Below are 24548 nucleotides of genomic sequence, written 5' to 3'. Positions count from 1 at the left end.
CCAGCACTCGAGGGTTTGAATCATCTCATTGTGGACAGCTGAGACCTGCAGGCTCCTGTCCGGGAATTTTGTGGTGGGAGCAATGACCTGTCCTCATGTTTCTCAAATCTGACCCAAAAATTGGGTAACTTTTAATTTTAAATAAAATTCAGCAAAAATCAGACCTATTTCTATTCATTGTTTCCTCCCTGGCCTGATATATTTGAAGTGCCTGGACCCATTTTTCACTCAGTGGCTAACTAACATAAAACAAATTTTTTTTTTTTTTCTTTCTTTCACATAGGTTTTTGTCCAAACACACCATATGTGCTCCAACCTTATTTTCCTCCCATCTTTCCTGGACTGCCAGGTGGAGCTGATGGGCTTGAGTGGATACACAAACCTGCCAGGAAAAAACCTGGCACACCTGTAACCCTGGAACACACCATCCTGGTGCTTCCCCAACACAGTGAGAGACCAGAGGCAGAAATCCATACAGACAGAGGTTTTATAATTAAAAAATTGTGCATTTTGACAAACAGCTGGCAGTTACACTCATCCCTCTTCCCCCTTAGTGCAGAAAATAAATGTCTGGAACCCAGACGTCTGATTTTCTAATGCCACGTGTAATGATCCACTAAGACTGTGCTTGAATTAACCCCTGCTTTTGGCTACCAGACAAGAGCCCAAATCCAGGCCCACCCTGTACTCCACTCCATTTGATCCTAGAGAGAACCAATCCCCCTTTCCAAGGCATTATTTTCATGGAAAAACCATCATTTCTATCTTCTGATTGAAAATGCCTCTGAAAATCAACATGTGGAACACAAAACTGATTTATTTTTATGAAAAAAGTAAACAAAGAAGAATTTTAATGAGGTGGGTATTTTTTTTTCCAAGATGTCCATGGGGAAGTAAGGCTGCTCCTAGTAAACTGAACGGCACCGTGGCTGGTTGTCTTGTCCAGAGGCCAAGTGACAGTCTGATCACAACCCAAAAAAAACCTTCCTCACCTGGGGAGCACAAGAATCAGCACCCAGGCGTGGTGCTGATGGTATAGATAAAGCTCTGGTGCCTAAAATTCCTCCTTCCTTAGCAGAAAGAAAAGATACTCAGGGAGCTTTGGGGTGAATGGGGAGGCACCACCCAGGGTTGTGGGGGTGGAGGACTGATCTCAGCCTCACACATCTCTGAACCCCTTAATTCGTGCCTACTGTGCAGACCTGTGGAGGAACAAAAATTATTTGTCCTCTCTGCACCAATCTAGAACTTCTTGTGGAGCCCCAGGTGTGGAAGCCTCCTTGCATCCCCCCAGGCGCGTCGGATCCTCTCTGGATCGCGGTTCCCATCACGTTTCGGAACAAAGGCGCGAACCCAACCCAGAGCCTCCCGGGAGAGGCATCCTGTGGGCTCAGATGGACACACACAGCGACTGACACACACACACACAGAGCTCACAGACAGCTACAGGCACATCAACACAGCCACAGCTTCCAGAGCACTGTGTTGCTTCCTGCTCCTCCCCAGGCCTTGGGCACAGCCAGGTCTGCTCAGCCAAGAGCTGCTCCTGCTTGGGTACATGGGGAGAGGCTGAGCTGGGCTGAGATCCCAGAATGGGTTGGGTTGGACAGGACCATAAAGATCATCTCATTACAACCCTCCTGCCTTGGGTATGGGCACCATGAGCAGGATTTTTCCACTCTGACAGGGCCAGGAGTGGGGTGGGCACAGGAGGGAGAGCCTGAAGGCATCCACGCTTGATCTGCACTGTCTTGGGTGCCAGGTGTCCCAAAATTGCCATGGCAAGACCTCTGGAGTCCCTTGCTGGGCAGCACCAGAGGTCTCTGCCCCCTGTGCCAGGTACAGGCAGCTGTGTGCACTGAAAGGCAAGAAAATACAACATCCATCTCACATTCTGCTGGGCAGGGAGGGAACCCCTGTGTTGCTGCAGGTCCAAAGCTCATCACAGCAATTTCTCCCTTAATTAAGTCCCATTTTGAGTTTGTTACCCAAAAGTCCCCTTTCTCCTCTTGAAGTCCCTCTCTCAGATGGATGTGTGCTGCTACAGAGGATCCAGGGTTTGCTGGTGCTGCTGTTGAGGGGTGTTAGCCTGGGGATTTTCCTCACAGGAAACATCTTGGGTACAACATTTCCGTGTTTGCAGGGTGAACCACAGGGTGTCTTGGGGCTGACAACAGGATCCAACAGGATCAGAAACGTGTATTGCTCTGGGTATGGCTTCCAGGGCACACAGGAAAATTCTGGTCAGCTGGAATCTCTGAATGTGCCCATGGTGAGTCCATCATCTATACCACAGGCAAAATGAAGCTGTAGTGCCCTGGTGTCTATGGAGCAATCCAACAAACACATCTTCTCACCACTTCTTGGGGCTGGACCATTTAACCCAGTCCTTTGCTGGTGGGAGGGCTCCTTCCTACTGGAAATCAACTTCCCACCTGAAACAGCCCCATGGATCCCACACTTGGAGCAGCAGAGGCCGAGGGCTGGTGCCCAAGGGAACATCCATGGAGGAGAGTGACATTGCTCCAGCCTGGGAAGAGGGGAAGGGAAGAGGGATTTTGCTCTGTGGCTGATTTTTGACCCCTCCTTTGATTTTTGAGCACAACCACCCACACCGAGCTGCGTCCCGTGGGAGGAAGAGGAGGAGAAGGGGCTTGGCAAAGGAGCTGAGTGTGTGTGTTGGGTCTGGAAGCTCTCCAGGCTTCTTCCACGCAGGTCCTGCCTTCCCCCATGAGCATCCCCAGGCTGTTCCAGCGCCAATCTCCACTTTGCCACCAAGACCAGCTGCAGCTTCCCAGGGAAGCTCTCTCCTTGTTGGCCTCTCGAGGCAGAGAGAGAGCCCTCTTCCCTTTCCTCCCCCATCCTTCCCTCTCCTGCCCCCTCCCCATTCAGCACAGCGAGAACCGGCGGGAGTTGATGTTCATCTTGGTGACCCCGATGAGCTTGAGGGGCGTGGAGAGGCTGAAGGAGCTGACCAGGGGGAAGTCACAGAAGAGGTCGGCGAGCTCGTCCCTCTCCTCCAGCTCGAAGGTGGCATCGTTGAGCATGCGCTGGTGCAGGTGGCACGTCTGCTCGATCTTCAGCTTGTTGATGTCGCTGCGCAGCCGCATCAGCTGCCTGGCCAGCTGCTGGTCCTGCAGGCGCATTTCTGCCTGGAAAGGGGAGGGAAGAGGGGTTTTAGTGGAGAATTTGCTGCCTCCCTGCTCGAGGCTTGTCCCAGATTGCAAGGCAATGTTGGAATATTACCAATATGGCCGGATGGGATGTGCTTGAGCTTGTCTGGCCCTTGCTGCTGAACCAAATAGTGGCACTGTGGTGTTTTCACCCCAGAGACACTTTTGGCTAGCTGGGTGCATGGAGAGAAGTCCAGGCCTGCAGGAGCTCTGGTGGTGGCAGGATGGAGCCTCCTCCCTTAAGAGGGGCCACTCCTCAGGTTTACCTCTGGTGGAGAAGCTTTAAGGTGATGGTGAAAGAAAGGAGTCAGTTCTGATGGAGGGTTTGGATCCAGAGCTTTATTCTGGCCCACAGGCCTCTGAATCCAGCAACAGCTCCAACAGAACTCTCCAAACCGTGTGGTTGCTGTTCCTTTTAACCCGGGGAGAGGGGCAGGGAAGGGGTAGGGAGCCACCAACCAGGTACAGGAGGGGAGGTCTCAAGGGACAGAGGACACCTGGATGGCCCAATGTCCCCCAGGGGTAGAGGGCATCCTTTGAATCTGCCCAATCACTCCACACCCTTCTGGAATTCCAGGATTGATAGACAGTGCTGGGAGGGGCCAGGGAGGGAAAGGAGAGGTGACTGACGCACCTGGGAGGGAATTATCAGGGAAGGGACCCGGGGTTCTGAGGTAAACCCTAAAACCACAATGCAACAAGGCAAGATGTATTCTATTTGCCATCTGTATGGCAGTTGCCTCCTGTTCAGTGGACAGTTTTCCTTATCTCTTCCACACCCACTCCTCCCTCTGGGGGGAACATCTGCTGATAACAGCTATTGAATGTCACTGCATGGCTGATAAGAACTACAGCATCCCATTGGGAGATGCTCCACCCAGAGGGAGAAGCCAAGCATTCCCACCCGGATATAATCTGGAGATTCTGGAACCCCAGCACAGCTTCTCCACTGGATTCCCCAGAGGAACAGCAGCTGCCTCTTCCACTGGATTTTCAGAGGAAGACTATCGCCTTTTCTACAGGACCCCTGCTCCAGCAGATCCACACCTGACACTCCAGGAGGGCTGCAGCCACAATTCCAATTTGACTGCTACCAACACCCTGACCCACAGGGTGTCAGGTTGAGTGCTGACTCTGTCAGTGCTGTTTTAGTTTACTCCATTGTTTATTTTATCCTTTTATTTTCTTCCCTATTAAAGAACTATTACTTCCTGCTCCCATATTTTTTGCCTGAGAGCCCCTTAATTTAAAATTTATAGCAATTTGGAGGGAGGGGGTTTACATTCTCCATTTCAGGGGAGGCTCCTGCCTTCCTTAGCAGACACCTGTCTTTCCAAACCAAGACAAGGCCTCACCAGATTGTGGGGAATGGAAGGATGTTGAGGTATTTGAATGTGTCCAGGGAAGGGTGACAAGGCTGGTGAAGGGTCTGGAGCACAAGCGCCTGTAAGGAGGGATGGGGGGGCTCAGCCTTGAGAAAAGAAGGCTCAGGGGAGACCTCATCACTCTGCACAGCTCCCTGACAGAAGGTGCACCCAGGTGGGGTTCTGCTCCCAGGGAGCCGGTGACAGGATGAGGGGACACAGCCTTAAGCTGCTCCAGAGGAAGTTTAGGCTGGACATTAGGAAAAAGTTCTTCACAGAAAGAGTGATTGGGCATGGAATGAGCTGCTCAGGGAGGTGACAGAGTCACCATCCCTGGAAGTGTTTAAAAAAAGTTTGTCATGGCCTGGTTGACAAAGTGGTGTTAGGTCATAGGTTGGACTCAATCTCAAAGGTCTTTTCCAACCTAGCTGATTCTGTGAACTCATCTGGAGGTGCTGGATATGTGAGGGAGACAGGGATCTTCCAAGCCAGCAATGCATCCCCAAAAAACACCAGATCAGGATGGGGAATTTTTAACAATGGAGAAATTCTGTGCCTGCTCATGTTTTCAGGAGCACCAGGAAAGCAGAATTAAAGCCGTGCCAAGGCTCTTGGCTTGGGTATCTGTCAGGCTTCAGAGCCTCCATCTCAACATTAAACAAAGCCCAAATTAATTTTGCTCATAAGGCAGCAGCCACAGGGAGACAGAGCAATTAGAGGTGGAAAGGACCAATTAAAAGAACACCAAATAACTGATCCCCAAATACTCAGCCTGGGTTTCCAGCCTGCATAAATCAGAGCTGGCCCATGACAGAGTCCTCCTCCCCTGTGGCTTATTTTATCTCAGAGATTTGAAGTGGCTCTCAGGATGGGATCTCCATAGTTTCCCACAGGGCAGAGAACTACAACCTCCAAGCTAATGATCTAAGTGTTTTGGAAGTATTTTTTTTCTCCCCTGGCACCTGGCTTGGGAAGGTGGAAGATTCAGAAGTAATGAAAGGAAAGAGGTCTTTTATTAAAAAAAGAAATTCTAGCTCGTAATTAAGGAAATTCATTGCCACAGGATGCTGTGGGTAGTGAAGGAAGGAGTGAACACTCGGTGTGGGAATCAGCCTGGCAAACAGGAGCAGGCAGGGCTGGAAAAGCAAATCAAGACAATTCCCACTTCCCAACCCACTTCCCTCCTCACAGAAAAGCAACAAAACCACAAAAGCTACAAAGAAAAGAAGGTGGGAAAGAAGCTGAACAAGCTTACCAGAAGGGGTTGGAACAGGATGACCTCCAAGGCCCCTTTTAACTCAGCCAGTTCTAGGACTCTGTGACTCTGTGTTTTGGGATAAATCTCCCTTTCCTGGATTTTAGCAGCATGGATATGATCATACCATGTCAGTTTCCCTCCAGGCCTGGAAATGAGCTGCTCAGTTTGTGGGTACAGATGCAGCTCTGGAGGAAGGGAGTAAATTATTCCTGGCCTGGTGGCTTGTGAAGGAAGGAAGGAAGGAAGGAAGGAAGGAAGGAAGGAAGGAAGGAAGGAAGGAAGGAAGGAAGGAAGGAAGGAAGGAAGGAAGGAAGGAAGGAAGGAAGGAAGGAAGGAAGGAAGGAAGGAAGGAAGGAAGGAAGGAAGGAAGGAAGGAAGGAAGGAAGGAAGGAAGGAAGGAAGGAAGGAAGGAAGGAAGGAAGAAGCGAAGGAAGGAAGGAAGGAAGGAAGTGGCGGAAGGAAGGAAGGAAGGAAGGAAGGAAGTGGCGGAAGGAAGGAAGGAAGGAAGGAGAAGGAAGGAAGGAAGGAAGGAAGGAAGGAAGTGGCGGAAGGAAGGAAGGAAGGAAGGAAGGAAGGAAGGAAGGAAGGAAGTGGCGAAGGAAGGAAGGAAGGAAGGAAGGAAGGAAGGAAGGAAGGAAGGAAGGAAGGAAGGAAGGAAGGAAGGAAGGAAGGAAGGAAGGAAGGAAGTGGCGGAAGGAAGGAAGGAAGTGGCGGAAGGAAGGAAGTGGCGGAAGGAAGGGCGGAAGGAAGGAAGTGGCGGAAGGAAGGAAGGAAGGAAGGGCGAAGGAAGGAAGTGGCGGAAGGAAGGAAGGAAGGAAGGAAGGAAGGAAGGAAGGAAGGAAGGAAGGAAGGAAGGAAGGAAGGAAGGAAGGAAGGAAGGAAGGAAGGAAGGAAGGAAGGAAGGAAGGAAGGAAGGAAGGAAGGAAGGAAGGAAGGAAGGAAGGAAGGAAGGAAGGAAGGAAGGAAGGAAGGAAGGAAGGAAGGAAGGAAGGAAGGAAGGAAGGAAGGAAGGAAGGAAGGAAGGAAGGAAGGAAGGAAGGAAGGAAGGTTCTCCTTGAGAGACCCCACAAAGACTCTGATATTCCTACATGAGACCTTTCCATGGCTCCTTTCCAAGGGCTGCTGCAAGGAGGGTGTGAACCAGAGCAGCCTTGGGGTTGTTTTATCTTGTGCCATAATCCCTCCTCCTCCAGGCAAGCAGAGAATCCCAGAATGGTTTGGGTTAGAAGAGACCTTAAATCTCATCCAATCCCACTCCTTGCCATGGGCAGGGACACCTTCCACTATCCCAGGCTGCTCCAAGTCCCATCCAACCTGGCCTTGGACACTTCCAGGGATGGGAACCTGTGCCAGGGCCTCACCACTCTCACAGGGAAGAATTCTTTCCTAATACCTAAATCCCTTCAAACCGTTCTATGATTCTCTGACACTACAGAGGTATCCTGGAGGACCTTGCCTGATGATCCCAGACAGCAATAAGGCTCCAGCTTGGCTGTCTGGAGAGGATTAAGTCACCTTTTTACCAATATCTGAGTGAATCTTTCTCTCTCTCTCCCAGGAAATCTCTATCAATGTTGTTGGCAGATTGTGGTCATTTACCTTTATCAAAAACCCCCACTATTTCCTCTCAGACCTCATAACCTGTGCTCCCAGCAGAGCAATGCCACTTGGCAGTTTTTATTCTTCCACCTGAGTTACAATAAAAAAACCCCAAAACAATTCTGTTGATATTTTGCCCTGTCTCACAACAAATGCTGACATTTTATCAGGAGGTGATCACAGGTGTTATTGAAGTGACCCTGGGTCATTCTTTCTTCTTGGCGTATCAAGTTACCTAAGAAATGCCAACAAAGGCTTTCATTGAATCTTTGGAAGAATGTGGGATTAAAAAAGCCTCTGCTGCCAAAAAAAAAAAAGCAAAAAACCCCCAACAACATTTAAAAGAGAATTATGAGGCCATTGTGCAGAGAGCTGTGAGTTATAGGTGCTTTTTTTCTCTTGCAAACCGGCTTTACATTTTTTGACTGGTTCTTGTTTTCGTCTTTTGAGGAATCCATTTGATTTCACATGAGCTGGAAGGCAAAGCCCTCTAGAAAATAAAGATAAGGAACAAAGCCTGGCAGTGGTTGACTGAAACCATGTGGATGTGGCACTTGGGGACATGGTTTAGTGGCAGCCTTGGCAGTGCTGGGTTAAGAACCAGGGTCAATGATCTTTGAGGGCTTTTCCTTAAGAATTCCATGTTTCTATGAGGGGATGATGTGCACAAGGAGGAGATGGAAGATGGGATGAGGGCTGGCACTGCCTGTGCTCTTTGGAAGGCTGCCTCGTCTTCCCAAGGGCTTGGGAGTTCCTTGCTTGGTGACAGGTCCTGTGGAGGCTGCTGGGCAGAGCACCAAAGTTGAGCTGCTCTGCAGGGCATGAACTCTCACTCCCCACACTCATCCCTGGGGCTTGGCTTGAGATACAAACCCCCTGTCCTGCATCTATGTCCCATTAAACACTGCTCTGTTCAAACCCTCCCAGAATATTTAGTGGAATTTCAGCCAGAACCCAGAAATCCTCATTCTCCTTCCCTTTCCCACAGACTCTGCACGAATACTAAAGCCATTCCCCCTGTCCCATGCTGAGGACCAAACAATCACTGAAAAGGATGAGTGATGTCCCTTTAACAGCAGCAAAGTTGTCAGGCCAGCAGAGCTCCACAAAGCTGCCTGGCAATGAATAATGGGATTACAGGGGCCACACCACGGGGAGCTGTGGGGTTTTTGGTTTGCAGAGTTCACCCAGGAGGTAACTCCACACTCCAGGTTATCTGTGTGAGGCAGCAGCAGGATCCCACACATGGGTGCAGCATCTTGGAGAAACCCATGGGGAGCATCCAGCAGAAGCCAGGCTTTGGATTTCCTTTGATCCTCTCATGGCCAGGGCAGGAAGAGCCTTAGGTGGGTCTTGCTCATGAAAACCAACATTTTAACACATTCTGTCCCTCTCTGCACACCCAGCTCCAGGTGTTTCTCACCAGCATGGGTGGGGACTGTTGTTGGAAAGGACAGGATGCCAGGTTGAACTTCCCAGGGTGGGAGGGGAACCAAATTCAGGTCTTTCCTGGCAGTGAAGCAAATGCAAAGCTGGACCACCAGATCTTATGAACCTAGGGAGGATTTTCTGCTTGGATTGAGCCTCAGAGTCTCCCATTTTTAACAGGGGTGAGGGAGAGAAAACTCTAGATGTATTCTTTCCTGATATCCAGTCTAGGTGGCTCATCCTAAATTGCTACAAGCAATTGCCTTCAATATTGCCTTCAACAGAGAGGAAGACCAATAATTTTCCCATTTCAGGCAGCCCATCTTTTCTCTGCATTGCTTTTGGGGGATTTTCAGCAGGCAGCACCTCGAGGCATGGAGATGAGGAGCTCTTTGAGATTTCCCTCTCTTCCCAAAAGAGAAGAATCCCATGGATGAAGTCCCAGCCTGGTCCATGAAGCTCAGGGGGATGGTCTGTGGAGAGGCAGCTGCTCCCACAGGGCCAGCCCTTTTTATTTCCAAAAGATCAAAAGAAACTGAAATGTGAATTGGCACTTTCCTGAGCGCAGCCACTTGGATTCAAACAAAAAGAAGTCATTTTTTGGCCATTTTTTTGCCAAACTCTTCAGATAAGTCCACATTGTCTGTGTTTTGATTTGGGGCTTCTTCAGAGGTGCTCAGATGCCACCCTGTTATAGCTAATTTTAGGTGCTCATGCCCTTGTGGTGCAGCCCACAGCTCCAGATGAGTTATCCCAGCTCCTTCTGGAGTTCCTGGGAGTTCTCCACCACCACCAGGAGAGCTTTCTTTGCCAGCTGGACCATGTTGTGGGCCCCAAATCTCACTCTTCCTCAGTGTTGTTTAGGCTATGTTGGCTCCCTCTCTCCCCAAAGCAGGGGCTGCACCCAAACTGACCCTTGGGGATGGTCCTGTTCCATAATAAATCCTAAACTCTTCCCTAGTTTCAGCTATTTAACAGTAGAGCTCACAGAGTCACAGAATGGTTTGGGTTGGAAAGGACCTTAAAATTCATCCTGTTCCACCCCTGCCATGGGCAGGGACACCTCCCACTATCCCAGGGTGCTCCAAGCCCTGTCCAACCTGACCTTGGACACTTCCAGGGGCGGGGACTCCACAGCTTCTCTGGGCACCCTGTGCCGTGGCTTCTCCCCATTATAATGAGGCAATCTGGTGCTGCATTTTTGTTTAAATTCACTCAAGCCCTTGTTCAGCCAATATGAGTATCCCAAATGGAAATAAAATGCTTAATATTTAATTTTTTTAAATCTGACCAACAGGACACAGGTGTTTGATGATTTCCCAGACATTTGTGTTCCTTTTCAGGTCTTTTCTGCATTCTGGCTCACACACCTCAGATTTCAGTGCCAAACTGGTGAATTTGAGATAGAAAATTTATTTTTCTTGAAAGGACAAAGTTAGAACTGTTATAAGATGTCTTTGTTCACAGAGTTGTAGTTTAGCCATACTTAGGAAGAAGAGGACTTTGAGTGCTTAATTTTGTAACTTGTAAAACCTGGCAAATTTCAAAAGCAAATAGCAAAGTGAGACCCCTCCAGCGCTCGAGTCTGTCACCATCCCTGGGCTGGTGATGGTTTTGCTCTCAGCACAGATGAGGAGCTGCCACACTTGACAGTGCAAAGGCAAACACAAGGGCAGAGAAGAGGCAGGAGGAGCTGGGGAGGGAAATGCTCCAGCCCCGGGGCAGCTCAGCACATGCTGAGAGCTGCAATTTGCTCCTACACCTCCACAGAGCCTCTCAGCACAAAAACAAGAGCAGTTTGCATGTCTGAATAAATCAGCTACTCGGGGGCAGGTTCTCAGCAGGGCCCAGCTGAGGCTCTGTGGGTTTGTGTCAGTCCTACAAACCTGGGTCTGGCACAGGTCATGTGAGGTGACAGGCCCAGAAAAGCAGATTTTTGGGTTTGTTCTTGCTGGAATGGCTCTTGAGGTATTAAAAGATTTTTTTTCTCTCAGCTTCGGGCTTGAAGAAGTCGGATTCTTCAGCTCTGTTTTTCCAAGTTGTTTATTTTCTCTTATCTCATACATTTTCTTTTGGACTTGTGGAGGTCTGTCCAGCAGGTCAGACAGAGGCCCACTGACTGCTCTCAGGGTGGTGTTATCCTTTTATACTAAAAACTACATTTACTTTATTTACAATAATTCTTTTAATACTTATTACTTATGTTAGACAGTTTGTCTTTAATTTAAAAGTGTTACTATCACAGCAGAAGATGGAGGACAATAAGAAGAAAGACAGGACACAGATTCTTTTATTTTGCTTTTCGAACTTCTAGTCTAAAAACTTTAAAATTTTACTTTGTGATAAATTTACTATCATTTTATTCAAATGTTTGTGGCTTGTAACTTTTCTCATAAAGTTGGTAATTGTTTCTATGGGTTAAAATCAAAGGGACAGGTGTCTGTGACTCCATGCCAAGGTTTCTGAGCCCCCTGCCAGGGTCTTAAGTCTTTTAGGGCAGTTAGAGGAATGTCTTGGGTTCTGACAGCAGATGGACAATAAAACCTTGGGTTTTGTCTTTTGCTTCATTTCTCAATGTGAACAACCTGAACCTGGCTGAAGCCAAAGCAGAGCAGACTCTGAAGACACACAGGAAAATTCCTTGCAGTGTCAGATGATGACTTTTGTGTGGATTGGAAGTGACAAGACATAGGGCAAGAGGAAATGGCCTCAAATTGCACCAAGAGAGGTTTAAATTGGATATTAGGGAAAAATTTCTTCAGCAAAAGGATTGTCCAGGGCAGTGAAGGATTCCCCATCCCTGGAGGGATTTGAAAGCTGTGTGGATGTGGCTTGGGGACATGGTTTAGTGCTGGCCTTGGCAGTGCTGGGGAGTGGTTGGACTCAATGATCTTAAGGGGCTCTCCCATCTAAACCCTTCTATGATAGCACCAAATTTACTGTCCTGCCTCTGCTGCTTTTGGCTGGGATAGAGTTAAATCCAAAACTGGGTGGTCCTGTGCCAGCTGCCTGATGGGAACAGTCCTCATCATGTGCAAACTCCTGAAGCTCCAAGTGCTTGGCAGGAGCTCCCTGGGACAAGCCAGAACCATTCCAGGGTGATGCTGTTGAAACAACCCAGCCCGAACAGGCTGGGAGCTGTGCTGAGCATTGGGGCTGATGGAGCTGCACAGTCTGCATTTCACTCCCTAAGGACAGGGCTGCTGCTCTTCTTTCCTGCACGGGAAGAATCTCCACATTCACCAGCTTTTGTTCCTTCATTGGCAAGGTGAACCCTACAGACCCTAAATAACCACTTTGTGGGATTGCAGAATCATGGAATGGTTTGGGTTGGAAGGGACCTTAAAGCTCATCGTGTTCCACCCTGCCAATGGCAGAGACACCTTCCACTATCCCAGGTTGCTCCAAGCCCCATCCAACCTGGCCTTGGACACTTCCAAGGGGCAGCCACAGCTTCTCTGGGCGCCCTCGCCACCCTCACAGGGAAGAATTCCTTCCCAATATCCCATCTATCCCTGTCCCTGGCAGTGGGCAGCCATTCCCCCTTGTCCTGTCCCTCGAGGTCACTATCCAAAGTCCCTCTCCATCTTTCTTGTAGGCTCCTTCAGGAGCTGGAAAGCCACAATCAGCTCATCCCAAAGCCTTCTCCAGGCTGACAACCCCAGTTGTCTCAGCCTTTCCTCACAGCAGAGCTGCTCCATCCCTCTGCTCATCCTGGTGCCTCCTCTGGACTCTCTCCAGCAGCTCCAGGTCTTTCCTGTGCTGGGGCAGCTCTGCAGGTGGTGTCTCACCTGAGAGGGGCAGAGGGAGCAGAATTCCCCCTCCCCTGCTGCCCACACTGTGGGATCAGCCCAGGATCTGGTTGGTTTCTGAGCTTCATGCTGCTGTGGAGCCTTCCTGATGGCTTTGCTACCACAACACGAGGAAAAATCTTGTCTGTGTTGGGATCTTTGGAGGCTTGTTCCTTCATTTGACAAGAAACTGCATTTCACCCTTGAAATGTGATGTGAAATGCACCTTTTGGTTCCAGCACCATGTGATGGGATGGCCTGGCTGTGCTCCCTCTCTGCCCGCTGGCAGGTCTTACCCACACTCGTGCCTCCAGCTCAGCTATTTCACCCTGTGGTCAGCCAAAAAATTGCTCTCTCTTTTGGGGAAATTGTTCTAAATTACCAGTCACGTCCAGATCCAGCAAAGACTGGTGTAATTAAGTGGCTGGGAAATGGAAAGTGAGGAACAATTAGGGTTTGCTGGGCCTTTTCTCGTCTTTAATTCAAACTTTCAGTTCTTGACAGATGGTGGTTTAGATACCACACCCCAGTCTAAGGGGTAGAATCAGACTCTGAGACAATTTGTACTTCCATCATGGGCAGAGATTGAAAGAAAACCCCAAATCTTTTAAATTCCAGGGTTCTGAGAAGGAAAATCTGCTTCTTACTCTCTTTGATCATCTCGAGATTCAGGGTTTCCATCAAACGTGAATTTAAGATTACACCCAGGTTCAGGTCACAGATCTGGAGCTGAGGTTCTCCAGAGCACTGAGGGGTTGTAGGGGATCATTGCAAAGCTGTTCCTAATAGTCCTGAATTCCTGAAATCATGATCCTGAGAAACCAAGTCACCAAAGTGCAATATCCAGAACCACCTCTGTAAATAAATCCTCAGGGGACCAGTGGAGTTGGGAGAATGCAGCAACAGAAAGTTGACAAATCAAGATTATCTGAAGCAAAAGTCACAAAGAAATCTTTAAAACTGTTACTCATTTTTCGTCAGAACCTTTCCTCAAAGATTTCAGTGCTTCTCAAAAACAAAGTGTCTGCACAGGAACATTTTCACAAGTGCTGGCCACAAGTGATGTCCCAGCCCCTGCTGCAAATATTCCTGCTGGGACTCACAGGCAAAATTCCAACTGGGCAACAGAAACAAAGCCACGTGTCATGAGTCACTTCCAGTCAATTGGGCCAAATAATAAAGAATTTTCATGCCAGTGAGGAGAAGGGAAGTGTGGTTTTTGGTGTCTCATTGCTTCTACTCTTGTGAAGAGCACCTGAGCTCAGTGTCCAGCTGTGACTTCAGCTGCCCTGACAGGACATATCCCTCCTATCAACCTCCAGGGAATCACAGAACACCCTGAGCTGGAAGGGACCCACAAAGATCATAAAGTCCAACTCCTGGCCCTGCACAGGACAACCCCAAAATCACTGGATGTGCCTGAGAGTGTTTTCGAAACATTTCTTGACCTCTGTCAGGATTGGTGCATCCCCCTGGGAATTATCCCCAGGCTGTGCCGACTCCTGATCTCAGCTGGGAGCTGGGTCAGGCCCAGGATAAATTTGTGCCAAAAACCAAGATAGCAAAGTGACAGAGAAAAGGTGAATTCCAGCCCTGGCTCTGTGGATTTTCCTAGCACAGGTTCCTAGAAAAGACAAAGGATTTTTGTCCTCTCCTTCTCTGTGAAATATCCATCACATAAAACCCAGAAATAAACAGATGTGTGAGACAGAGCCCAAGTCTGGGATGAGGGGGATGACAGAAATGTGGACTGGGTTTGAATCAAGAAAAAACAGCAGAGGATGGGCCTGGAAGAGCCAGGTGTGGAAAACAAAATGAGTGATGGAAAATACAATGAGTGACAGAAAGCACAATGACTGATTGTTGCCTTTCCACCTGGGGCTGAAGGCAGGTAGCAACAAGGAGTTTCCCCACTCTTTCATTTTTATCCCTCTTGAAAATCTGTGCTAGCAGGGACAGGGACAGGCAATCACTCACCAGCTCCTTCCTGAGCCACGTCAAAGCTTCGTCGATGCTCTCAAAGCCACCTATCCTCCCCGAGGTGACAGTCCCCTTGTCCTGGGCAGGGCTCCCATTGAGGTGCAGCTGCACCTTCCTCATGGGGACAGTTTCCCCTGGGCTCTTTTTGGCCTTGGTGGCCTCGTCCTCCCTGTCTCCCTCGGGCTGGGGGCTCTTCCAAGCCTGCTCCTCCAGCTTTGCCTTCCATTCCAAGTAGGAAGGGCGCCTGGTCTCCAGTCTCAGCTTCTCTGTCAATGCCTTGAGGGTCCTCAGGTGATCATCTGGAGGAGGAACTCCCCCAGAGCCAGCATCCATGCTGTCCAGAGCCTCTTCTATTTGGATTTGGGGCACAGACATCCTCTCTGGGAGTCCAAAGGCATAGAGGTGGGCTGGAAAGGACCAGGGATGGAGATGAGAACCCTCAAAGTTTGACCAGGGTGTCACAAGGTGCTCAGCACAGCTCCCTGGAGGACGGCTGAGGTGTGGGCCCCTCCTCAAGCACCAAACCAGCCTTGGATGAACACCTGGAAGAAGAAGAAAAAAAAAAAAAAAAAAGGATTGGTTTTGAGAAGGAAAAGGGAGTGAGGAAAGAGAGACAGCTCTTGTGAGGGTTTTGGGAGAGGCTCAGTGCCAAGGTGCTGCAGGGGAGGGTGACCTCACTTCAGTTATCTGAGTGCTCTGGGGCAGGAACAGACAGGCTCTGGCTTTCAGCAAAGCTCTGGTTACCTACACCTCCAATCTTAACTCCAGAGGCCACAGAAGGGTGGCCAAAGGAGGCCAGGACACATTCCCAGACCCCAAAGTCCTCTGGAGACAGCAGTGGCTGCTGCTGGACGTTAGGCTGTCTGGTTTTGCTGATTTTCTGCCTGGCCAATCCACATTTCCCCATCTGGGCAAGTCAGGTCCAGATGAAATAGGACAATCTGAAAGAGGGGAAGTTTGGATTAAATATTAGGGAGAAATTCTTCCCTGTGAGTGTGGTGAGGCCTGGCACAGGGTGCCCAGAGAAGCTGTGGCTGCCCCTGGATCACTGGAAGTGTCCAAGGCCAGGCTGGACAGGGCTTGGAGCAGCCTGGGATCATAGAAAGTGTCCCTGCCCATGGGAGGGAGTGGAATCTTTAAGGTCCCTTCCAACCCAAACCATTCTGTGATTCTGTGAACCCAAACTTCTCCCAAGAGTTTGAGTCAAAAGGAGAACTGGAAAAAGGGATTTATTCTTCCCCACACTGCACTTTAAGATCCAGTTTAAGATCTGAATTTAGTTCTGGCTTTGCCAAAGCTGCAGCCTGAGGATTCAGCTCCCTCCTGGCCCAGTGGCTCCAGTCAGGAACGTGGTCCCAGCCAGGTGAGGAACTCCCTGGGGTGCTGGCATGGCGTGGGCTCAGACACCCAGGGAGGCTTGGACCTGTGGTTTCCATCACTGGCCATGTTCAGCTTGCCCAGTGGGAATGGTCCCTTGTAGACACCCTTAGGAGCTGCAGCACAGAGAAACCAGGAGCTTCCTCCTCACCTGTGCTGTCAGCACTCATGGAAGCTGTGCCCACAGCTGGTCTGACAAACCCTGGGACCTGGAGGGGCAGAGAACTCCTCAAGAGTTAAGCTCAGGCAGCTTCTGTATTCATTTGCCAGCAGGATCAGACAGGAGACGCTCTCAAGGTCGTGTGCTCATCTATCGCTGAGCTAGGAATAGATCCAGAGCTCTCCTCTGAACGTCAGGCACAAAACAAAATACTTCTCTGCCTGCCTGGTGAGGTGCCTGGAAAACCAGGCAGGATGTGTGCAGCTTCCTAGAGTTACTCAGCCATTCTTCTCCCTGCCATTCCCACAGAGGCATGTGCAGCTCTGAAATCCAGACCATAATTACGCCTCTCCAACCTTTTCAGCAAGAAGATTCAATTTAAAATAAACACCGAGTGAGAGCAAGACTTATCCCAACAATTGTGTGGGGGGGCACATGAGCTGAAGGAGGAGCTGAGAGCGTACACACAGACAGTGTGGGGGTGGAGGATTACTCATGTTGTGGTCTCCTTCCTGCTCCTATTTATGTTAATGAGAGTTTTACAGGGAGAGGGAGCACAACACAGACACTCTGGCAGGTTGGAGCCAACAGCTCTCGTGCCTGGAACAGCAACAATTTTCCTTCTTCTGTTGGAAAAGAGAGGGGAGAGCACTCAGCTGCCCTGGTGGAAGAGTTCTCTGCAGGGCTCAGGGCATGTCAATAAAATTACCTTTCCTCCTGCTCCAGCCTCCCCATATCAATAAAGGAAAGCAAGCAATGACTCTAAAGACCTCATTTCTGAAATTTTTTTCTCTGTCCTATGAGACCTCTGTGGAGATTGCTGAGGGTGGCCCAAACCCAGCAGTCCCAGAGCCTGCTGCAGTTCCACACTGGATTTGCTAATCCCCAGCAAAGATCATATTTTTATCATTTTCTGAATGCCACAGCTACAAAACAGAGCCCCACACAAACTCTTTTGTCCCGTTGTTTCAGTGTGTATAGAATCCTCAGGGTGGCAATGGCCCCTGGTATTTGAGCCCTGGGCACAGCTCAGTTAACATTTAGAGCACTGGACCATGAAAACAGAACAGCAGCTTGGAGCATCCCCTTTGTCACAACCCTGCTGACATCTCCCCGTCCCTTCCACCACAACTCCCAGCAGCTTTGGAGGAGATTTGGTTTTTCTGCCCTAAAAGCAGCATTGATTCAGCCCATCCTTCACTTCTTGGTGTAACATGAAGCATCTCAATCCCTCTGCAGGGACACCCCCTAAATTGGCAGCATTCCCCAGCCTGTCCAAACTCCAAAGTGACAGAAGGGAACCGCCTCTAATTTCCTATCAATATCTTGAACTTGGATCAAAGACCTGCTGTGGAGAAAGAGATCTGAAATTTGCAAGTGTGAGAAAAATGCCCTTGTGCTGTAACACAAACCCTGAGAGTTACCAAATTCCCAGGCACAAACCTGCTCTGGCTCAAATCCACATCCTCCCAGTCACCCTGCCCAAGGCTTGGCTCCCCCTGGGCTGGCCTGTGAGAGGGGATTTAAGTGATTAATCCTTGATTTGTCTCATTATCACACCTGCCACAGGGAGTTTGTGCCACTCCTAATTAGGGGTAACGAGTTCAGCCCCAAAACAGGGTGAGGGTTTGCTCACATCTCACTTAGATGAATCCTCCCTTCCCTTAGATGAATCCTGAAAGCACAGACCACAACCGGTCACTGAGAAAATAACAAAAAAACCCCTTTAATTTCTTTCTGGTGTTAGATTTCCACTGGAGAAGTCAATTGACCTACCCCAAGGGATCAGCAGAAGCACCAGCCTGGGATGGAGAAATAACAGGAATGTTAAACTGGGAGTTCAACAATTAGCCAAGGAGGAGCCATGGGGAGCAAGTTATTCTTCTTCCTTCACTGTTCCGGGTGGGCTGTGGATTCTTGTAACACCATTTCTTATTGCAGAGGAGCAGCAGTGGCTGCAGGAGCGTGTGTTAGAGGAATTCTGCTCCTCTGGAGGCTGGGAGGACAAAAAAGCCTCGATAGGAGAGAAAACCTCAGCTGACAGAAGCCCTTTTGCCCACACACACCACGGATGACACTTCTGGCATGGAGCACACAGGGCAGAGGCAATGCTTCAGCCTGTGAATGACCTTCAAAATGCACCTCAGAGAATGCACCTCAGCCCCTCTGTGCCTCAGTTTCCCTCTCAATGAGAACTCAGTCCGTGCAACTGGCCTTCAGGGAAGAAGCTCTGGGGGTTTTCAGAGAAGTACAGAATTCACCTCTGGTGTCCCCAGGTCTCATCTGGGTGCTCGTGCTCCCACTCCAGTGGGTGCAGGGACACCCCCCATGATCCGTGGCGTTTGGGATGTGCTTCCCCTGGTCATTTGCTCTGCAGGTTTGCACAGGGGTCACCCAGACACCCCCTGGTCCTACAGAGGAAACCTCTGGAGTAAATCCAACATGCCAGCATCACCATCCAGCTCTGCAGCTCCCAGCAGCAGAGGAGGGCCCTGAGCCTGGAAAGGTGGGGTGAAGGAGCACTGAGGTGGAGCGAGACGTGGGGGACAGTGCCTGGTGTGCAGGGAGAGCTGTGTTTGCCCCCTTCCTTGCACAGCATTGACACAGGGATGGGGTGGGGGTGACTGACCCATCCCCCGGGGGTCTCTGACCCCTCCCGGTGTCTGCTGCAGGTTGGGAGAGGGGCAGAGAGGAGGAGATGCCTGTGAGAAGGGGTTGCCATAGCAATGGAGTATGGCTGAGGTAGGATGGATGTTCCAGAGCATCCTCAGGGCAGCAGAGACTCAGAGGCCTCAGGAATGGGGTGAGGGGAGGAAAGAATCGTCAGGATCAACACTGCAGCTCCCTGGAGCTGGTGGCTCCCTTTCAGGGTGGTTGCACATCACTCATTCCCTTCCCCATGCCAGAATGAGCTCTGTCAGGAGAGGAGCTGGTGTGCTGTGTGGATTTGGTGAGCTGGGGGTTCCTCACCCTGCCAGAGCCCCCCCCATCCTGCTGGCAGAGGTGGAGAACAAATCCCTGGGCACCCCACCGACCCTGAGGAGAGCTGTTTTCCCTGGATTTTATTATTCAGTGTTTACCCACCCAGTCCTCTTCTGTAGCAGCTGAAATCCTCCCCTGCAGAAAAGCAGCCTGGTCCCAAAGTGACCTTCAGCTTCCCTCCCTTCCAAAGGACAAAATCCCAGCACCAGGGAGGGCTGTCTGATCCTGAGGAGCCAGGACATGCTCCAAGGGCTGGAATTGGTGCTGTCAGGATCAGATGCTCTCTGCCTGCTCAGGATGGTTGGGACAGGATGGAAAGGGCTCTGCCCATGCTGGAGGAGCCATGGCAGACCCATGGTGCCCATGGAGACCTTCTGGCCATGCTCCTGTCTGTGAGCTTGTTCCTTTCTCCGTGGAAAAATGACAGCACTGATGGGACCAAAATGAGCATTAAAAGCATAGATGTGGACATGGCATTCACAGAAAAATGGGGAAAAGGGAAAAAGAGGGGCTTTCCATTCACATCTGACCTGGAGTGAGATGAGGGTTTGCTCCAGCACATCCTTCTGCCCCCAAGTGGCCTCCAGAAAGAGCCCTGAACACTGCAAGGGAGGAGGGGAGGGCAATGGGGGCTGCAGAAAATCCATCAGAGGATTGGAGGGATGCAGAGATGGCTGCCCCAGCCCTGGCAGTGTCCAAGGCCAGGCTGGACAGGGCTTGGAGCAACCTGGGATAGTGGAAGGTGTCTCTGTCCAAGGCAGGGAGTGGGTGAGTTTATGGAAGGTACCTCCCTTCCAGTCCAGACCATTTTGTGATTCTGTGAGATTAGAGGGGACCAGTTTGCACTCCCTGCCCCAAGGCACTTCTCCCTGGCTCATTTCCAGCATCACAGGCAGAGTCAGAACCTGTTTCAATAAACACATCAGCACCTTCCTGCCCGACTACACCTCATCCCTCCTGCAGCCCCCACGCAGCTTCTAGCAGGCTCCTGGCGAGGCAGCAGGGCTGAGGCTGCTGCCTGCTTCAGAGGGACCCTTGCAGCTCCATTTGCAGACCAGTTAGGCTCCCCTGGATCAGCAGATTTCCAGGCTTTGTGTGGAAATCCTTGGCATTCCAGCAAACCAGTCTTCCAGTCAGCTGGAAGTGGCTGCAAACTGGGGAGCTGAACGGGGTCAATGCTTACAACCCACCAGCCCAAACCAGGTGGGATTCCTCTCAGGAGGAAAAGGATTAAGGAGCAGGAGCAAAGGCAAGTTTTCAGGCTCTTGGTGAAGTCACCATGTCCACCTTGGTGCGTTCTGAGCTCTGTGGAGCCATGGATCATGGGCAAGGGTTTCTTCTGCACTCTCTGCCCCAGGCTGCCTGCAGGTTTTGGAGCTAAATTTGGAGGTGGCACAACCAACCTGTTCCCAGAGATGCCCCCGAAGGACCTGTGGCTTGGCACAGCTGGTTGTTCCCCCTTTTTCCCCACTGCCACCCCAGGCATGGCCATGTTTCACTACCCTACCCCTGTGCCCAGGGTAATGAAAAGGGCTGGGATTCCTTGGGAATGAGCCAGGGCAGGCTGAGAAATGCTCCCTTCCCAGGAGACTGGCACGGGGAGCTATTTTTTCCCCAGATGCAGCACGCAAGGGTGTGTTTTCAGAAAGAAAAAAAACCACAACCCAACCTTTTTGTTTTGTTTTGTTTTGTTGAGCTCCAACCTGCCCAGCGCCCAGCTCAGCCCCTGCAGGGACAACGCCAGGGGTACTGGAGACCCCCAGGCTCCAAGTTAACACCATCAGGGGAGCAGGGTCAGCCCCTCAGTGACCCCCTAATCCCCTTTACATGCCCCCTGTCCCATCCAATTATCCAAACCATGATCACCCAACCTCTGTCCTCAGACCCGTCTTCTCCCAGTGCTGAGCTGCACTGTGGCATTTAATACCATTTCAGATCAGCTGGTTGCAAACAGACCCTCCTTTCCCTCCCCACAGAAGGGCTACGCTGCTCTGAGGCTGATTATTTTTATTTTTTTATTTTCCCCTGCAGTGTCTCTGCTACATTTTGCAAACACCTAATGGCTGCCGGGCTGTTGCAAGCCCAGAGCCCGGCAGAAGCTGGATTCCTCCCGTTCTGGTGGATTTTTGTGGTGTACAGACCCCCCCCCAATGAAGGATAGGGGGTGGAATTTAATGGGCATTTGAAAGCAGAGAAGAGCTGGGATGCAAAAACCCAGCAGCAGCTCCCGTGCGCTGAAATGATGGCTGGCACCGAGCAAACCCACGGCAGCCAAAACAGGCTCGTTCCCGCTGGACAGTGGGGAATTCCTGGGATACAGGGGACGAGCAGACAAAGCCAGAGGAATCAGCTCCTCGCTGCAAGCCAGGAACTTGCTTTTCATCCATTCCCACCTCCCCCCTCCTGCCTCCGCCGAGGTCTCCGATGTTGGAAAGCTCCGGATTGTGGAATAACAGGGGGAGCATCGCAGGGAAGCAGGGAGGGGTGTCCTTAGAGAGGTGCCAGCCCTGTGGCTGCGGGATGGGGATGCTGCACGCCCCGGGGTGTTCGGGCACAAACACTCGCGCTGCAAGCTGGCGCTATTATTTTAACAATTAGCCCCAAGCTGTTATAAAGGGCTCTGAAGAAGTTCTGTCTGTTTTTCTTTTCTTTTTTTTCCCTCCTCGGTGTAAACGTGAGCTGCGAGGGCCAGACCCGAGCAGGTGGAAACCTGCTCTGCTCAGCACAGAGGTTTTTTTCATTCAAAAACCAGAGGTAGCAGGGGGTTTTTTTTGATTCAAAAAGCCGAGGTAGCTACGCCCTGCGAGGCTCATCCCACCATGTCTGCACTGCACAACCCCACCAACCTTTCCAGGTTCGGGAAGGTTTCCAGGGCTCCCGCACATCTCAGGCTGGGGGCAGAGGGAGCAACAGGTGATGGTCCCGAAACCCGGGCAGCCTCTCCCCTCTCACACCTCACCCAGCGAGGAAAAACCCTCCCGGAGAGGGTGAGGAGCCCCACGCTGCTCCCAGCTGAGAGCAAAATCCACGAACACCACGGGAGAGGAGGATTCAGACATTCCCAGTCAATGGGGAGCCATCTCCAGGGAATGTCGGCGGGGCAGCGGGGGACACTTTGCAAACCCCATCACTGCACACCCGGCTCGCAAGCCCGCGGTGCGGTCCCCGTCACCCCTCTCTGCTGCTCCTGGGGTCCCCACAGCCGCCGTGCTGGGTGTCCCCAGGGTGGCTCTGTCCCCCCCAAAGCCACCACCAGCACCAAAACTTACCGGGGCTGGAGTCAGGTTGAGGATTATGGCACGGACATCTCGGCTCCCTCCTTGCACCTCGGCTCCTCAACTTGGTGTTTGCAGAGCGGTGTCACCAGTGCCTCCTCCCGGAGCCTGTCTCATCCTCCTCCTCCTCCTCTGTGTCTCGCTCCAGCAATCTGTGCGTGTGGTGGTTGGTTTGTTGTTTTTTTGCTTTCGTTTTTTTTTTTTTTTTTTTTCATTTAGGGGACTCTTTTTTTTTTTCCTTTTTTTTTTTTCCAGCGGTTGCGTCAGGGCTGTTGCCTGGAGACAGGCGAGCTATTCCAGTTTGAGCTTTTCAGCGCCGATTTCCTCTCTCTCTCTCTCTTTCATTCATACCACCGAGCCCTGAACCTACCTCCCACCAAGCAATAACCCTGGAGAGACCTGGAAGGAAGGAGGAGCTGCTCAGCCCGGGTCCTAAACATCCTCCGGCACCCAGGAGAGGGAGGAACATCCGCGATGCTTTCGGCGCGGAGAGCAGGGATGGAGCGGTCCGGAGGAGGGCAGGTACCCTCGAGCTTGCAGGAGATGCCCGGAGAGCTGTTGTGCTCCCGAAGGAATCTGTGGCTCTTCCCAACACCAACCTGCTGCTGTCCCCATGCTGATCGTGTTTCTTACCATGGATATCAGCCCCACAAAGAGTTTGGGGTCCTCTGGCATTCGGGAGAGCTTTAGGATGGCGTTTTCCAGGTGCCGAGGGGAATTTTGCAAGGATGCATCAGCATCGCTGGGAAGCCCCAGGGTGGTGCTGCCCTGGCTGGTACCATCCATCCACGGGCAGAAACCAGCTTAGGAACCAGCCTGTGCCTGAATTTTGTGCTGGGGAAGTTCCTGTTGCTTCCACAGCTGCCCCAGTGGGGCTGGGAGCCATTTTAGCTGCTTCAGAGGAGGGACTGAGAGAGGCAGAGTGGGGTCCAGAATCAAAGGCAGAGGACAGAGGGGGTTTCCTTCCTTCCTTCCTTCCTTCCTTCCTTCCTTCCTTCCTTCCTTCCTTCCTTCCTTCCTTCCTTCCTTCCTTCCTTCCTTCCTTCCTTCCTTCCTTCCTTCCTTCCTTCCTTCCTTCCTTCCTTCCTTCCTTCCTTCCTTCCTTCCTTCCTTCCTTTCCTTCCTTTCCTTCCTTCCTTTCCTTCCTTCCTTTCCTTCCTTCCTTGTTTCCTTCCTTCCTTGTTTCCTTCCTTGTTTCTTTCCTTGTTTCCCTCCTTCCTTCCCCAGAAGTTGGAGGTTAACCCCTCACAGCCGGGGGGCCGCTCTCCAAAGCATCCCACACGTGACACATCTGGGGGCTCAGAGCCACCCCCCCCCGCGTGTGCAACGCTGGTGCTGCGAAGGGTTAAACCATCGATCCCCAACCATCCAGGCCCCTTCCCCATTCCCACATTCAGCTTTTGTGAGAGAAACCCCTTCACAACATTTTTATTCCTTTTTTTCACCCTTCCCTTCTCCTGCCTGAGCCATCCCCCTGCCCCCCGAGGGCAACAAGGAGATTTACAGCCGCTTCCTGAGCTCCAGCACGGGAGGGCTGGGATTTCCCTCCACCCTTCGAATGCCAGGGGTACCCCAGACCCCCATAGGAATTTAGAGGCCGTGCCTGCACAGGGTTTGGAAATCTGGAGTGCAGGAAAGGGGGGTGTCCTGGATGCAGCAATGCAGTTTCAGAATGAACAGCAGCACTTCCACATTTCTGATGAAAATGCAAATTTTTTTCAAATTTGTTTTTTTTTTGCTTTGCCAGCATCCATTTTTTTGTCAGATTTCAGATCTGCATATGCAAACTCAGCCTGGTGATCAGCTCTTGCTGTGCTGCAGGGAGGCACCTGAAGGTTGATGATGATGGAGAGGCACCAAGGGAGATGGAAGAGCTCTTGGCTGCGTGTTAAAACTCTGACAAAGACCTGCAGGAGCTTTCAGCAGCAAAAGGAATCCCAGAATCCCAAGAGGGAACAGGTTGGAAGGGATCACAGTGTGTCAGCTGGTTCAGCATCCCCATCCCAGAGCACAGAATTGTGTCCAGATAATTCTGGAATTTCCCCATTGAGGGAGACTCCACTCCCTCTCTGGACAATCTGTTCAGGACTTAGTCATTCCACAGGAAAGTTCTTCCTCATGTCCAGGTGGAACTTCCTGGGCATCAATTCCTGCCCATTCC

The 24548-nt window shown here is 51.0% G+C and overlaps 1 protein-coding gene across 1 annotated transcript; it reads right to left on the bottom strand.

Moving 5' to 3' along the window:
* Window positions 1-509: 509 nt before the first annotated feature.
* FAM167A (family with sequence similarity 167 member A) lies at window positions 510-22735 on the bottom strand. The gene is made up of 3 exons (XM_030945436.1): window positions 22382-22735; window positions 14591-15135; window positions 510-3152 (listed from the first exon to the last, which is right to left on the bottom strand). Exons 2-3 carry the CDS (start codon window positions 14966-14968, stop codon window positions 2889-2891), a joined length of 642 nt encoding a protein of 213 aa, XP_030801296.1. The 5' UTR covers window positions 14969-15135; window positions 22382-22735; the 3' UTR covers window positions 510-2888.
* Between the last annotated feature and the right edge of the window lie 1813 nt (window positions 22736-24548).

Source organism: Camarhynchus parvulus, chromosome 3, assembly GCF_901933205.1.
Source record: "Camarhynchus parvulus chromosome 3, STF_HiC, whole genome shotgun sequence".
NCBI lineage: Eukaryota > Metazoa > Chordata > Aves > Passeriformes > Thraupidae > Camarhynchus > Camarhynchus parvulus.
This window is presented reverse-complemented; position numbering and strand designations above follow the sequence as displayed.